Below are 17,331 nucleotides of genomic sequence, written 5' to 3' on the forward strand. Positions count from 1 at the left end.
CAAACTTAGATATAACTTAAACCGCCTAATATTCAATTTGACTAGATACTTTGGGAATAGACTGCATTGTTACCCTTTACCTTTGAAATGAGTTACATTCATAATGTTATGAGAATTTTCAATTTCAAAACAATTTCAAAAATAAAAAGTGTGCGTATGTATGTATGTATGTATGTATGTATGTATGTATGTATGTATGTATGTGTGTGTGTATGTATGTGTGTATGTATGTATGTACGTATGTATGTATGTATGTATGTATGTATGTATGTATGTGTGTGTGTATGTATGTATGTATGTATGTATGTATGTATGTATGTATGTATGTATGTATGTGTATGTATGTATGTATGTATGTGTGTATGTATGTATGTATGTATGTATATGTATGTGTATGTATGTGTATGTATGTGTGTATGTGTGTATGTGTGTATATGTATGTGTATATAATTTTTATGTATGTGTATGTATGTATGTATGTATGTATGCATGCATGCATGCATGCATGCATGCATGTATGTATGTATGTATGTATGTATGTATGTATGTATGTATGTATGTATGTATGTATGTATGCATGCGTGTGTGTGTGTGCGTGATTTAAGTTAGGCTTAGGGTTAGTTGAATGAGTAATCGAGGTGACACTGACTAAATGATGACGCAAGAATCTGTTTCGATTCCAAATCAAAATCCTTTATATGCCTGAGAGGGGTGTTACGTTTTTCGAATATTTATTGATGAATGTGTTTGCAATAATGACACTGGATAGTGACTTGTCTAGCGTTAATCTATATAAATTATGTGACTTGCGATTTTGACTCCTTGTCACCACCACCATATTTTGGACAGTTATCCGCTGTCTCACTGTAATCTTCTTTTTATTTCAAAATTCTACTGATTCACATTTACCATAAATGGAGTGACATCTGATGATGAGTATAAATATATGTAAATAGAAAAAACAGCCCAATGGTACCAATGTTACACACTGTTATACCCCTCTACATTCGTGTAAAACCTATCATTTAGAACATTCATTGAATTTATTTATATATTTTACTTACCTACAATGGTAACAGTTAAGCTGTTTCTACCAACTCCCTGGCCGAAATCATAGTTCACAGAGCAAGTGTATACCTGGTTATTTCTTGATGAAGTTACTGGTATGACTAGACTTGTACTGTCTCTTAAGCTGAATTCTGAATCATATCCATTTTGCCAGATGGTAGTGCTACCTATATGAACAATTGACTCTGAGCAAGATTGTCCAAAACACCATTCCAGATAATATAAGTCTGAGCATCCCTCTGTTGAGTAGACACACTGTGCTGTTATATGTTCATTTTCACTTGCATAAACAGTTTGACCATTTGGACTTGTAACAGTCACTGTACATACTGTCACTAAATAAAAAATGAACGCAAAAACAGTTAGTTTAAAAATTTGCCTTTCACTCTCACTTTGTTTGAATCTAAGATAATTGTTTGAAATGCTTGACAGAAATATGGAATTGTTTGTATTGTTCCTTCTATAAGGGAGTATAGTATTAAAGTTGTTTCTCCCAAACTGTTTGTCAGTTGGATTGCCTGATTGTATGCATGTGTTTGTTTCTTGGTGTATGTGAACACAATGTCTCAAAATTGCTTCATTACATCTTGATAAACGTTATTTTTGTTATAGGTATAGCTTTAGGTGGGAGTTGGTTAGATAAATCAATTCATAACTTCCTGACGTATATAGGTGAGTGGACAATTGTTACCTATCATATTATGCTAGGTATTTTTTATTTGCATCGTCAATGGTATCTGAAATTGGTAAGTTGGCAGTATCTGATGATGTAAGCTTTAATTTTGTTATGTGTTATAATTTGGTGCATTCATTTGTGGTAACGAATCATATATGTCTAGTATTGGTAAATATAAAGGTAATTATTCAATATGCTTAATAAATCGTTTGCTTAATTATATATTTTTTGTAAGAAGGCAATATCTTATAAATGCAAGAGTAGCTATCATTGTAAATGCACATATTTAAAACGATTAACATGACTGGTCTATTGGTGTGATATTAAATTACTGGATGCCCGCGATTTTTGAAAACTTTGTGCGATTTTTCAATATCTCAGACTACGATTTTTGAAATCATCAAAATGCAGCCTTCACATTAATTGTGATATTAATTATTACAGCTAGTGAAAATGTTTCAAGCAAAGACGGATTTTTACTCGCCAACATTGAAATTGGCATGCTTTATAGCAGCTTGAAAAACACCATATATCCACCATATAGTAACATTTGGACCTTGTCTCAGCCCTTTTGGGTCATGCTAACGCATACCGTTTGATATATTGTGATTACCCCTAGACGATCGTATTATCATCCTTGTAATTACTCTGCTGTGCATGTGTTATTTTTGTCAGTGTTGATTTGTTTTGTTTGTTATTTGTGTGTTTAGGTGTTTTTGTTTGAATGTTGTTGTTGTTTTTGTTTGTCGTAAAACAACAGCCAAGCCGCTTGGGCTCCCTGTAATGTGAGCCTACGTTCCAAACAATTTGATAGAAGATGTCCCATAACTAGTAATAAGGTTTGCATTTCTTTCATAATTTTCGTGAGAAGTTGAGTATGTTAAAAGTACTCTCTAACGAAATGTACGGCTAGAGTCTGGTTTCAGTTGGCTTGGGAAAAAATGACAATATCCTATTGACTTGCTTAGGTATCATCACAGACAAGAACGTCTCTAAACAGATTATGATTTACACTATGATGTAAGTACACAGTTCTTTGTTATCACCAATTGGAGCTATTCCAAGTTAATTACGTGTGGTTTGTGGGGATTAAAACCCCATTGGTCATGATATCGGGGCAAGCATTTTAGTATAAAATCGTTTCACCTCCCGTATTTGATTTTATGAAATCTCTTACCACATTATATAATTATTTTCAATAACCAGTCAGTTTGCGAGCGTCGCTGCTGACCATAAGAACTCAGCTTGTAAACGATGTTGGTGTTTCTCATGAAATGGCCCTCAAATCATTTATTTTGAGTATAGTCAATAATGCAGCAAATATGTATAGCCAAATTATTTTAAATCATATCTCATGGGAAGACAGACAAAGAGAAATATACATATGCATTACATTTGGTGTCCATATAACTGTTTACTGAATGGCGGCCAAGTGTGTAGTGAACAATCAGGATTTACTGCATTACTGAAAAACGTTAATACATAGATCTAGAGACTCCATTCATATATATCCTATATTATCAGATTGTAACTTCCTTTTGAGACTGTGAACTGTGACTTTGACCATTCAGGTTGAACTAATCAAACTCAAACAATTGCTTATACATCACTGACACTTTTTAGTACCTACTTGTTGCCATAATCCATTTAAACACTTTTTAGTACCTACTTGTTGACATAATCCATTTAAACAATGTCGCCATTCAGTCACATTGTATTCGAGGAAGGTCTTCTACGAAAACGTGTGTTGTTGTTCGTTGTTGTTGTTGTTGTTGTTGTTGTTTGCTGTTGTTATTATTATTATTATTATTATTTTATTATTGTTGTTGTTTATTTATGGTTTTTGTGGGTTTATATCTTATCATGTTTAACGATTAGTGATTCGTTTGATACAATTCTTGCATACTTGTAGGATTTTTGATCTGTTCAAGATGACCATAAATATGACAAACTTTTACTATCAGGTTTATACTGAATGCCTTTCGTAAGGGCAAAGTCATAGATTTCGTCTATACACACATTGTTGGAGTGCCAATGACTGAGCTCGTATACATGGTGCACCCCTAATTGGAAAGTCAATCTAATGTAATTATAATATGTAAAAGTGGAAGTTTTAGTGCTAAATACATTGCCTAATTAACAAAATTTCATTAATTGAGCAAATTAGCAATAAAGAGTATAAACTGCATCAACAAGCTTAAAAGGCCATATGCAAATATTTACCATCAGTGCATTATTAAACTATCTGAAATGTAAAACTTGCTTTCTGTAGACATTGCGTAATCGTCAAAACATGATTACTTATGCACATTACACATCACAGTTCAAAACTACATAACGAGTTCATCAAACACGAATGCTTTGTTATGGTTGATTGAAATACCAAATTATATGAAATTAGAATTTTTCATTTAAATATAGCCAAATTACCGAAGATCATTAATTATGGAAATTTATCATTATAACTTCAAAAAATAAGTCAACAATTTGTATAGTACATGTGTGCTTTCATATATATGACGTGTTATTTACTTACATATAATTATGGAATTTGAAGATTGCATTCTAAGATATGGCCTAATTATGTATATTCATTAATAATGCAAATTACCTATTAGTATATAAAATACAACAAACATGTACACGGTGTTATCATCAATGAACAAACCAAATTATTTGGAATTTAAAGATTGCATTCTTAAGTTATAGCCCAGTTACTGAAAACCGTTATTTATGCAAATTATTCATTAAAACAAAAACAAACAAACTACGCCAACAGGCTTTTTAGGATATATGTGTTTTGCTAAGGTTGATGTATATGCCAAATTATATGGAATTTAAAGTGTACATTCTTTAACTTTATTACAACCATATAGAAAATTGATAATTATATTGGGTACATAAGTGTATCAAATGGCCTGGCTAAATGAAGTGATAGTTTCTCTTTCAAGAACAAAACAACTTGGGAAATCAGTGAGCCTTTTCTGTTGAACTTATTGTCGTGGTTAACTTTGTTTGAAGCAGGCTTATTTTCATGTTCACATTCAAGCCCTCACATGAATAAATAACTGAATGATAACTGTACGTCTGTCTGATGATTGTAGTGAAAACTGGTGAATGGTTGAATGCGCTTTGAACACACTAATAGTTGTTCACTGACTATCTATTCTCAATTTCAAGAGCTTATATCGATTCATTTTGGGACTGTTGGTATAATCATATGTCTACATTTCTCCTACTTGTGTTTGTTTTGTTGATACGTATTTTTGACGTGCAATGAATATTATATTCAGCATGATCCTGGGGCCAACCTCACATACATGATGTATCCTACACATATAAGGACTGTATCAATAACTTGTACCAACTTTGGTTTCAATCAAAAATCCGAATGTGCGGTAATTAATGGCTGTCAAGAGAGATATCATTGCTTAGTTTGGAGTCCTAGCAGAAGTTTTCAACAGAATGTAAACATATTCACAGACAAGCAAGTTTTTTACTTCTCTATGGCATATATATTCGAGTACTTACATTGTTGAATTAAATTTTATTTTAAAAAAGGTGAGATTTCCAATGAAAACCAATAAATGTTGCAAATAAAAAGGGTCGTTAACGTTGGATCCGAATGTGAATCCAAAAATAACATTCTCTCGATACCTGACCTTACTTGTACCCGATCCGACCTGGGATTTTACCGACCGAATAGAAGTAGTTGATAATTGTTATGATTATTTTTCAGTGAAACTTCTTTCCTCGTTCAATGACACCATTGATGGCAATCATATCGGGTACATACTGATAGCCTTCTATTTATGTTTACTGCAAACCCACACACTGCCGTGTTTGTAGGAAGGGTGGCTTGCTAATAAGGACGACTGTACTGAGTCAATGATTACGTTTTTGGAGTAACATCTGCAGCTGTCGTGCACATTAAACCCGGTGATTTATTGGATGGAATATTCCTAAAACAACACAAATTTATTATTATAGGCTCACAAATTTGTCAACGAATTGACATAAGTTTTGGCAGTGCAAATAAGGTTTTGACAATAACTTGTACATATAGCGTTCAGTTTGTTTACAACAAATAACTCTGCACCTACCATTTCTCACTTGTCCACACACAATTACTATTAGCCAGTTCACTGCTAAGCTGTTCATGGTTTCTTCTCACACACAAAATGTTTATGTCCACCTTGACAGACATTACACTGGCATTGATTTAGCATGGATGTAAACCTTCCGGGTTCAAGACACTTTAACAATTGATTCTTTGTATATATAAAACAAAATAACGTTGAGGGCGCAACTGAATGGTTTCTCACATACTACTTAAAATCACTAACAGTCATGTACGAATTCCCATAGTCAATTTAATTTAGATTTTTGTTTAGATGTTTACAGACCGTGCTATATTTTGGCAAGGATCAAATTTATTTAATAGATTCTATTTAAACTGGTACAAGACAAGAGTAATCTCTTAGTTCATTGAATTCATTATTTACAGAAAGTTCTCCGTAAAACAGATTGGCATTATTTATATTGTCTTGAGATCGTGGTGTGGTAGCTGCCAGATCACTAAAAGTGTACCTGTCTTTAATTCAACCATACATCAAACATTCGGCTTGATGTATACTTGTTGACATCATTTTTGTTAGAGTAACGTCTGGGCTATCAGAAAACCAACTGATATTGCCCATGTAGATTTTTCCCCCGCAAATTCAAAGGAGACAGTTTCCAAGCTTAGGTAACGATAGATAGATAGATAGATAGATAGATAGATAGATAGATAGATAGATAGATAGATAGATAGATAGATAGCCTTTTTGACAAATAATAGCAAGCATTTGGATCAAAATTTCAAATATTTTTCGAGAAATTTCGACATATTTATTTGTCATGACAATTGTGGTTTTTTTTAAAATCGAAATTGCCTTCTCCAACGTGAACAATATGATATAATAATATACAAAGGTGTCATATGTCATAATAATGTATAATTTAATGTTTTCAATGTTGCGATGAATGTTAAAGGGAGACACACTGAAAACATGAAGTTAATATCTTTATTTTTAAAAAAGTTACAACAATATTTCTACAGTAAAGAATTGGATGAAAAATACCCTATACCTAATGCTACTAGTATAAACATTTCTATTTCCAACACGAACAGTTTTTGAAAGTTGTGTTTACAACTATATTTCGTGTATTCTTTCTAAAGAACAGTAAACAACACGGAGTGGTCGAACCCAGATTCAAAAATAGAATAAACTATACATTTTGCATTCAGGCTTCCATAACCCTGTTACTCAAACTAAGCTGTATTACTCCTAACTGGACAAATTATCTCAAGATTATGAAATGTCATTCTGCACACGTTGGTTAATAACTGCAATAACATGTTGAATGGTTTGGGTGTTTTTTTGAATTTTTTTGTAACATATATTGACTTACTCATAATATTGTATTGAATCACTAGTTGGTAAATGTACTTGTGCATCTTTACACATACACATACACATACAATAAATCCGATTGACTATTGGTCCATATGCAACTGCAATCAACAGTTTCAGCTTGTTTCTGTACTAATTAGTAATACAATTTGTTGTAGTAGTAGTTATTTGTTTATTTATTTATTTATTTATTCATTTATTGTTATTTATTTATTTATTTATTTATTTATTTATTTATTTATTTATCTAACTTTGACATAAATCAGTCAGTCCACACAAGTGATGAGCATCTATAAATGTGGACCCAAAAACAAATATACATAAAAGTAAAAGACAACCATTAATACAATACAAAATAAACGAAAACACCTAAATTATATTAAGTGACACTTTGTACAATGACAAACTGACATCCAGGTACAGGGACTTTTAGGATGACGTGCAGCTCATGGAAATGATTTGTAATCTGAGTATCATGTTTAATCAACTGCTTGTCATAATGACAAGTGAAATATCAAATGACAAATAGTTCCAACTAGAATAAATTTTGATAAAGTAAAATATACTAAAATAAAGAACTCCCATTGCTCGGGGATAATTTTGCCTAAAAAGTATAATTGTCTATGTAGACATCATATTTACCATCAAACTATTTACAATAAACTTGACATCAATCAGTTCCCTTCTGTAAGAAAGTGGAAGCAGATCAAATCTTAGAAGACGAAGTATATATGTGATATGATCACTTTTATCATTACCCAAGATGTATTTTGTCCCTGAACTCCTTCCAAGTGCATCAACATATGTTTGGTTGGATAGTTGTATAACGCCAAGATCATTAATATCAATATCAATTTGACAATATCAACATTTGACATGTTCAATTATTGGTATTTGACAGTTTGTAGTGAACATCTTATATCTGGTCTGATTCAGATTGAATAAAACAAATAGTTACATCTAGTGAATCATTACTACTTAATTCATAATTGATGTAATGGAATATTGAAAATAACGTATAATCCGTGTATGAAGGTATAAATCTGTACAGAGGAGCGTAAAATACACACAAAATGTCAATCAACAAATCCGACGAATTTTGAATGAACATGGGAATTCAACGGGTGCAAAATAAAATATACTGCAGTGCTGAACAATTATCAACCTCAACAATGCTGGCGTTCCATGACAAATACATGTGACCATTCGTTTAAATTACTGATGCGTACTCAGATTCCACTATTTGCTGTATATCGATGTGTTCCTGGAACAAAGAGAGATTGTTAAATGCAGTATTAGACTGTAACACACAGACAACGTTCTTGATGATTATGTAAGAAATTAAAACATACAAGTTATATTCCCGAGTATTTGATGTTATACCAACGATAGTGTGTGATCAAACTAAGCTCTTTACAAGTTATATTCCCAAGTATTTCAACTTATACCAACGATAGTGTGTGATCACAACATGGATGCATGTATCACGAATACAATACCTAGACTAGCCATGTTTTGATAGAAATGCTTTGCATGCCATCATGTCCACACAAACATACGAACAATTTCGTAATCTTGAAACATCATTTTGTAACATAATTCTGTGATGACATTAATATTAGGCTATATGTTTGTAAAAAGTTAAATTGAAATGACAGGTATGATATATATATATATATATATATATATATATATATATATATATATATATATATATATATATATATATATATATATATATATATATATATATATATATATATAACTCGTAGCCACCAATGTAGCCATCAATGTAGGCAAATGATTTCTCAACCTAATCACAAACATTTCCCAGCAGACTCCAAGTTACACAAATTATTCAACAGAAACAATGTCAAAGTCAGTTATAGCTGCATGCCAAATATGGCAACCATAATCAAAGCGCATAACTCCACCATCTCCAACTGCGAAACCCACTCAAAAATGATGTTAATGCAGACCGAAAGACACCTACCCTTTGAACGGCGAATGCCAAACAGAAAACATCGTACAAACAAAAGTACATATCGGTCTAACAGAGAACAACTTCAAACAGAGATACGCCAACCACAAACAATTATTCAAACATGAAAAACACGAAGAAGAGCACAGAACTATCAAGACACATTTGGAAACTGAAAATAAACAACGAGCCTTTTTCTGTATCCTGGTCCATCAGCAAGACAGCCCAAGCGTACACCAATAAACCAAAACGATGCAACCTGTGTTTAACCGAAAAACTAACCATTATTAAAGCGGACAAAAACTCCACACTAAACAAAAGAACTGAGTTGATATCTAAATGCCAACACGAGAATAAGTTTTATTTCTCCAACTTCAATAGAGCATCTATCACCTAAACTAAACCTGTTAAATAACGGAACACCAAAGCCTGACATGACACGACATGCCAACACCTACTTGTCCGCACCCAATATCTCACACTATAACAACCAACACCTTCACACACATAGCACCAACCCACTAACACGTAGACAATGGTGATGATATTTCTATTGTCTGCACTCTCTATAAACAGCACACCCAGAGAGTAGAAACCAGTTGTCTGATGATCGCACTATGCGTGAAACTCCGAGTTACAACCAAGAAAGAGTTCCAGAACTATCACACACACATACACACACACAGATAGATAGATATATATATATATATATATATATATATATATATATATATATATATATATATATATATATATATATACCTCGATGATCGCAATATGCGTGAAACTCCGAGTTACACCCAAGAAAGAGTTCCAGTACTACCAAAACTATATATATATATATATATATATATATATAACTCGGTGAGTATCAATCTGCTAAGACAGTGCTCTATACCGCAGTGGCAGAGCGTAATAGTTTTGGTAGTACTGGAACTCTTTCTTGGGTGTAACTCGGAGTTTCACGCATATTGCGATCATCAGAGTGTCTGATGATCGCAATATGCGTGAAACTCCGAGTTACACCCAAGAAAGAGTTCCAGTACTACCAAAACTATATATATATATATATATATATATATATATATATATATATATATATATATATATATATATATATATATATATATATATATATATATATATATATATATATAGTGAAGTGGTTTTTTCAGAACATACCTTTCCATCATTTACAAATCCTTTGACGATGTCAACCAAAGCATGAAATGTAGGGCGATGTTCGGGTTTCCGGTTCCAACAGGAAACCATCATGTCGTTCCTGGTGACAAAACATTAAATTATACACGTAAACTGTTTGTATAATGTTCGGGAATGTAACGCAATTAGAAGCACAGAATATACTCTAAGTACTTAGTTTAAAAGACGCAGTATACTCACAGTTCGGGTCCACACTGATTTTGTCTGGGAGGTGAGGAGCCTTTCTTGATTTTACTTGCTATTGATGCCTGTCCAATGCCTTCAAAGGGTGTTAAGCCTGAAAGATTAAACGAAGTCATATATCACTTTATTTTTTAACATAACCATGTGAAATATACTGATCTTTGTTTGATATCACAACAATAGGAGTATATCTCTCTTTCTATCAATCTTATTGTTACTCCTTAGATAGTATACTTCCATGTATCTATACAGGTACATGCAAGTGACAATGGGTCACCCATCGGTACCACCACTTTGTATAGTTCTTGTTGTTGTTTCATATTTTTCCCTAAAACGCAGCTTATTGTGATTTAATTCCAAAAGGTACAATAACAGATGTCACAAGGTCGTCATTAGCTATACATATTTATATCATTGTCAAAATAATGCAGTCCTAAATAAAAAAGAGAGAAAATCACATGGAATACATACCTAAACTAACTATCTCCCATACCACTACTGCAAAAGACCACACATCACTGCATGTCGAGAATTCCTTCTTCAGAATTGACTCTGGTGCCATCCATCCATTTGGTGTTTTATCCTTTTAATATGGGAAACAGATATGCACCGTATTTCACCTTCAATAAACCTTTTCAAAATGATTCTTGAGTTATGAATCTCTGTCAAATTTTGTTCATACTTCTGTTCTATATAACCATAATGCATGGAAGTATATTCATATATATGACCAAAATGTTCATCAGCTTGGTTGATGAAATTATTTACAAAGGTTATAACACACAAACAGTTCAAAGTTTTAGTACTGAACTTTCGATTTGTCTTGGTCGACTTTAAACTGTTTATGTTTTATAAACCTTCTAAATCATACTTATATAATCACACATACAACTCAGACAAGTATAGAAAGTTTCATTCTGCAAACCCCAATTCATCCGAAATGGCTACGTGACAACATTAACTGTACATATGTCTATTTTCTTAAAATGAGTGACAGGCAAAGTTGAACGAAGTATTCACCCCGATGATTGTAAACAAATTGTCAATTCCTGTCGTGCTAATGACAATAGATATAGATTTGCCTAAATTGAGATAGGACATGACTATTACTTGACCTTAGATATGTGTGACAACTGTCACTTCACCAGCTAGATAAGTATATCTACATACCTGCATTTTCTCGTATAACTTCGCCACATCAATAACATTACTAGCATAACCAAACTGTGAGATCTTACAACCCAATGAATTTTCTACCATCACATGTTCCGCTGCCAAATATCTATGTACAACCTGACAGAAAGAACAATCAGAAATAATGTGGAATATATGCAAGTTATTTGCATATAGATTGCAATATAATCCCTAATATGTAGATTTTTGTAAATAATGGTGACTATATCTTTTAAAATTTTAATTATATCGCCAGTACATGAAATGTTCTAAACAAACATAATCATAAAGGTAAATTCTCATTAAATACATACATTGTTGTCCGACAAGTATTCCATTCCCTTCGCAACGTCACGTACAAATAACAGTAGTTGTCTTGAAGAAATACCACCAGGATCACCACGGACAAATTGCCGATTGTCTTTCAAGAATACCTTCAGGTTTCCAAAAGTGAAATATGGCATGATGAGATAATGTGGAGCTATGGAAAGTTAAAAGTGAAAACAAGATTATGATATCATGTCGTTTTGTTTTGAACGTTCATAGGAACAGATAAAACATTAACAGTTTTAACTTATATAGGGGTTACTATTTTATCTTTTTCTTTGATATATGCATATATACTTATCGATCAATCTGTCCCATGATACAAATACAATCAATCAATCATTATCGATGATCAGATATCTCCTAATTGGTACAACAATGTGTCAACTAATTAGTCATATACATGCGCTGGGAGTATCAATTAAAGTATCATACTGCATGTGAATTTTAAAGTGCAAGCGGTTACCCATGTTGCCTATTTTAATGTTGACGCAAACGGACGATAATTAAACTTGTGTACTTTTCGTTCACTATGCGACAGATGTCACTATTTTTGATCACAGAATTAAGACGTACTATATATGGTCATGGTTAATACTTCCATAGATTTAACGGAGGGACCATCGTGATCGCCCTTAATCTTTTCCAGTATTGATAAGATATATTGTAAGAATCGAATGTTAGATATTCTCAAAATGACAACATCACGGTACTGTAGCTAAGTTACAGACATATACAATTATTCAAACTCTAATGGAACGTACGTACTAAACTGTTCCCTTGCTACATGTAATGTTTTGTTTTGTTTAAACTGCACTTACCCGTCTTTGTACAACATCCAAGGAGATTGATTATATTTGGGTGACCTGACATCGATTTAAGTAGCTCAATTTCATTCAGAATGTCCCCGTCATTATTACCAATGTTGTCATCTACAGTGTGAGAGTAACCTCGTCAGTTGAATGTACACGTTAAAACTCCTAAATCACATTGCATAGTGCTTACGAATATTATCAGTAATGGTCAACCGTTACCATCAATTTGAAAGCACTGCCTTTTCCAGCGAAGACCTTTTGTCCATTCCCCGATATTGACACAATTCGCAACTATCATGATATTATAAAGGATAGTTTCTACTCACCCCTTGACATCTTTATAGCAACTTTGATGATACCCTCTTTCCCGCCAATGTTTAAAGCCTTTCCCTCGGCTATACGATGGAACATTCCATTGTAAATAATACTGTCTACTTTCAAATTATTTCTTGGGAATTCAAGTGCCTTTTCTCCAAGTTTCATATACATTCCCTCTGCCCTTGTGGTTGATAGGTCAGCGTAGGAAGTTTCATCACTTAATACCTGGCATAATAACAAGAATTATTAGGAGCTATATAATAATCGAATTGCACATTTTGCAGAAAATGTACCAATGAATAGAATTGTAATACAATGGATCAGATAAGTCTTTGCTTACAGCTACATGCAGGGAAGTTCGATGACATTATTATAATTATATATTATTGTAATATTTTATTTCTTTAAGTTCACAGTATCATCATGTCTATCAGGCCACACACAAGGTTTGAATCATTAGGTTATTACATTTAAAGGACTCATCCGCGAGGCCATCAAGAGGAAAACTTAAACGTAAATGTATCACGAAGGTCAATTCAAGCAAAAATACAGAGGTAAAATAACAATGAACGATTAGCCGATATATATATATATATATATATATATATATATATATATATATATATATATATATATATATATATATATATATCCGATTGTAATCAGAATGAGCTTAATTGGGTTTACTTTTAAATCCACTTTTTCAGATCTCACTTGACTCTTATTGTGTTCTTTAGATATGTCCTCGTATTGCACTTCGATATCGTCATCTGTGTAAAAAAAAAAGTAAAATACTGTGCAATAAAGCATATCTATAATACAATTGCACAAGTTATTCCAGAGAAAATATAATCGACTAGTATTGTTATGTAAGCCACTACACAATGTTCTTCAAGAATGATTCTTTAGTGAAAAAGGGTAGATTCAGGCTATACTTACCTTTGAGATCTTTCGGCCTCATTACTTCATATGGTTTTGCTTCTAGTTCAACTCCTGTCAGTTCAGTATCTGAAAACAAAGAATACAAAATATTGTTAGAATGCGTGGTACTCTGTGCACACATTCATCCATGCTGGCTGTGTTAACAGTGTTGACATCATGGGTAGATGAAGGCCGTGAATATTTTTTGTCTCTGTAAGTCTGAGTATATAACGATTATACATATTTAACTTGCTATGGCTTTCATCTCTGTATATTCTTCTAAAGATAAACACATAATGTGTGTGTACTTTGTATTGTGTCCATGGATACATTTTGATTAAATTCTTTAACAAGGTTGTATCAAACTCATTTATTGCACTCCAAACCATGTTCATTTATGCGATTATAATAATAAAGAAATTATCCCAAACTGTTATGCCAGTCAAATGAATTATGCTCATGATCATATTCATTGACGTCATAGGGTAACATCACAACATGTGTGATGTGACAAAGCAACATTAAAAAGGCTGGCAATATCACTTCAATTGCCTTACTCATCATATCTTAATCACACTTTTAATTAAAAAATCACGTTCAGATTATAGCCTGTGTCACTGTATGTAGCATATATAAGGTGCAATAACTTAACAGTGTCGTTGGAGTGATCAGTAACAATGGTTTTCAGTATTTTAAAAGCCGTGTGCACAAACATCTTTCAGTACCCTGAAGTAACAAAAGACACTCTGACATACTCGCAGGCTGCTGTGAACCAGTGCTTTCGCTCATGATGTTTACTAATGATACATGGTTCTTTTCTGCCTATATACCTGTGCATGACGTAGTCATACCTTATGAATTCGAACTATTGTTCACTTTAGCATTTTAATTATTCATTTTAAAAAATTAAACTGAATGCCTCCCGAAAGGGTAAAAACATAGATTCTGAGATATACTTATAATCCAAGATGTACTCCTAACTGAAATATTAGTTATATGAAACTGTACAGACAGACAGACAGACAGACAGACAGACAGACAGACAGACAGACAGACAGACAGACAGACAGACAGACAGACAGATAGACAGACAGACAGACAGACAGACAGACAGACAGACAGACAGACAGACAGACAGACAGACAGACAGACAGACAGACAGACATACAGACAGACAGACAGACAGACAGACAGACAGACAGACAGACAGACAGACAGACAGACAAAATAAAAACCCTTATGGGAGGTAAAAAAAACTATTGTTGAAAACAGTTGCAATACAGTTAATAATATATTACATGCGAATATAATATTTAGTACACTAAATATAGAATGCGTACCTTCACCACATTTCTTTTTATCGTGTCGACGCTTTAATAATATTACCAATAAAACAACGACTGCAATCACAACAATCACTGTAGTTATTGTGCCAGCTAACAAACCGGTATTTGATGATTTTCCATTCTTAACTTCTTCTGAAATCAAAGATATTGGAATTTTGCACACTATTCACTACATGGTGTAGATAATTTTAATGATAAAAGATGCCTCTCCCATTAATTAATTTACCAAAACAAGAAATGGGATTTTTCGAGATTAGTTTTTATAATTCTTAAAGTGTATGGTCAACATCAATTTAAAAATACAAATATTTATTGTGTCATTGACTTTTGATATGTAACTTACCATTTGTTATAAGTGAGGAAAGAAAACTGACACGTGTCATATTTCTTTTCCTCATTTATAACAAATTATAAATTATTTTATGGCGAGTTTCTTTCATTTACAGCAAAACCAAAACATTAATTTATAAGACAACTACAATTTATTTAGTGTGGACCTGACCGATTATAGCCCTTTAACTTCACTAAGCATAATATATACTTACCCGACGTAGCGTAAAATTGAGACTGATCACATATACCATGTAGTTTACAATATACAATTCTGTATGTCGCAGTTTTATGGTTAACTGTATATTCAGTAATGGCAGGGTCCACACAGTCATTCTCAACAAGCCAGTCACCAGTGTCAACCAGTACTTCAACTTTTATACATACAAAGTCAGGGTTTTCATGGCGAGTCCAACTTAATATGCCAGACTTTGCATCAAAGTTTACTACTGGTTTACCTGTATATGATTATACAAAGTATATATATTACAGCTTTAAGGTCTGATTGTCAACAGTTTACCACCTCTCATTGATTGTCAAACTTAATTATCATTACGTGTATATATGACAACTCACAACGAACCTATGCAATAAGCAGCAATAACCTTGCCTTATTTTTCATAAACCTATATATGCACTTGTGTAAAAAACATAGAATACCATGTGAATCATGCATATGTAACATTCGGAAGACGTTAGACACAATGAGGCTCCGCTCCGGAATGGTATACGTAATATAATGTAATAAGTGAATTCACCCATTAAAACACACATGTGCCTCTTTACTAAACTTACAAGACTTTCTAAAGCTATTGCAGTTGGTTTATGTGTACATATGGTTACTAAATGTGTTAAATATTACATAGCTAGATTACACTCACCATATGTTTGAAACATGTTTTCTGTGGAATGCAATCCTATTCCAAGGCTATTCCCAGCTCTAGCTTTCAAGACATACAAGGTGTTCTCCGTCAGACCTGTAACTGTCAATTGTTTCTCTTTACTTCCTTGTCCATTTGAAGGCCATGGTTGCCAGTCTGACTGTGTTGATTCATGGTAATCTACATAATACACTATGTTATCAGGTTCACCTCCGTGGAAACCAGGAATGATTTCGATTGCCAAGCTGTCATAGCTTCTTGATAGTAATTCTATATCCACCGGGGCTTCAGGTTTGCCTGTAATAAACACATTAATCCCAATTAATGCTTGGGTTCTTTTGGTATCATACATAGTCTAATTATTACATTATTGATTACATTATTGTTATGTTCGCCATGGACCTAGATTACAGAATGGTGTGGATTGCAGTCACATTTTAGTGCACGCGTACATAATTCAATGTAAGCACTCTACACATGCATTGTGCCTGTTCACTCTATCGAAGTTTGGTATCATAAAGTGGTGAGTATCCATGTCGGTACGCGAGGCCATAATATTTAGAGATTTGGAAAGAGAGGTCGATTTCAAAAGTGCGATGATCGGATGACGCAATAGTCATACTTGAAAGAGCAAT

The 17,331-nt window shown here is 33.0% G+C and overlaps 2 protein-coding genes across 7 annotated transcripts in view; both read right to left on the bottom strand.

Annotated features, from left to right (window-relative positions):
• Nucleotides 1-17,331, bottom strand: part of LOC144440250 (fibroblast growth factor receptor 2-like) — a 136,790-nt gene that overhangs the window by 26,606 nt on the left and 92,853 nt on the right. Inside the window, exon 1 of one of the 3 annotated variants that reach the window (XM_078129582.1) lies at nt 5,848-5,966. The exons of the other annotated variants lie outside the window; for them this stretch is intronic. Within the exon in view, the coding sequence (XP_077985708.1) occupies nt 5,848-5,905 (58 nt within the window). The 5' untranslated portion in view covers nt 5,906-5,966. Of the gene's footprint in view, nt 1-5,847; nt 5,967-17,331 lie in introns of those variants that run through there. 3 annotated transcript variants of the gene reach the window in all.
• The window catches only part of LOC144440251 (fibroblast growth factor receptor 2-like), a 51,536-nt gene continuing 41,667 nt past the window's right edge, over nt 7,463-17,331 (bottom strand). For 2 of the 4 annotated variants that reach the window (XM_078129584.1, XM_078129583.1), the window contains 13 exons: nt 16,697-16,993; nt 16,031-16,273; nt 15,480-15,617; nt 14,158-14,226; nt 13,906-13,988; nt 13,227-13,443; nt 12,907-13,017; nt 12,073-12,239; nt 11,756-11,878; nt 11,057-11,168; nt 10,583-10,679; nt 10,364-10,463; nt 7,463-8,464 (listed from right to left, as the gene is read on the bottom strand). In XM_078129584.1, coding sequence (XP_077985710.1) covers nt 8,411-8,464; nt 10,364-10,463; nt 10,583-10,679; nt 11,057-11,168; nt 11,756-11,878; nt 12,073-12,239; nt 12,907-13,017; nt 13,227-13,443; nt 13,906-13,988; nt 14,158-14,226; nt 15,480-15,617; nt 16,031-16,273; nt 16,697-16,993 — 1,811 coding nt within the window. In that variant the 3' untranslated portion in view covers nt 7,463-8,410. Of the gene's footprint in view, nt 8,465-10,363; nt 10,464-10,582; nt 10,680-11,056; nt 11,217-11,755; nt 11,879-12,072; nt 12,240-12,906; nt 13,018-13,226; nt 13,444-13,905; nt 13,989-14,157; nt 14,227-15,479; nt 15,618-16,030; nt 16,274-16,696; nt 16,994-17,331 lie in introns of those variants that run through there. The other 2 variants (XR_013481179.1, XM_078129586.1) reach the window with 2 other exon arrangements.

This window comes from Glandiceps talaboti, chromosome 9 (genome assembly GCF_964340395.1).
Source record: "Glandiceps talaboti chromosome 9, keGlaTala1.1, whole genome shotgun sequence".
Taxonomy (NCBI): domain Eukaryota; kingdom Metazoa; phylum Hemichordata; class Enteropneusta; family Spengelidae; genus Glandiceps; species Glandiceps talaboti.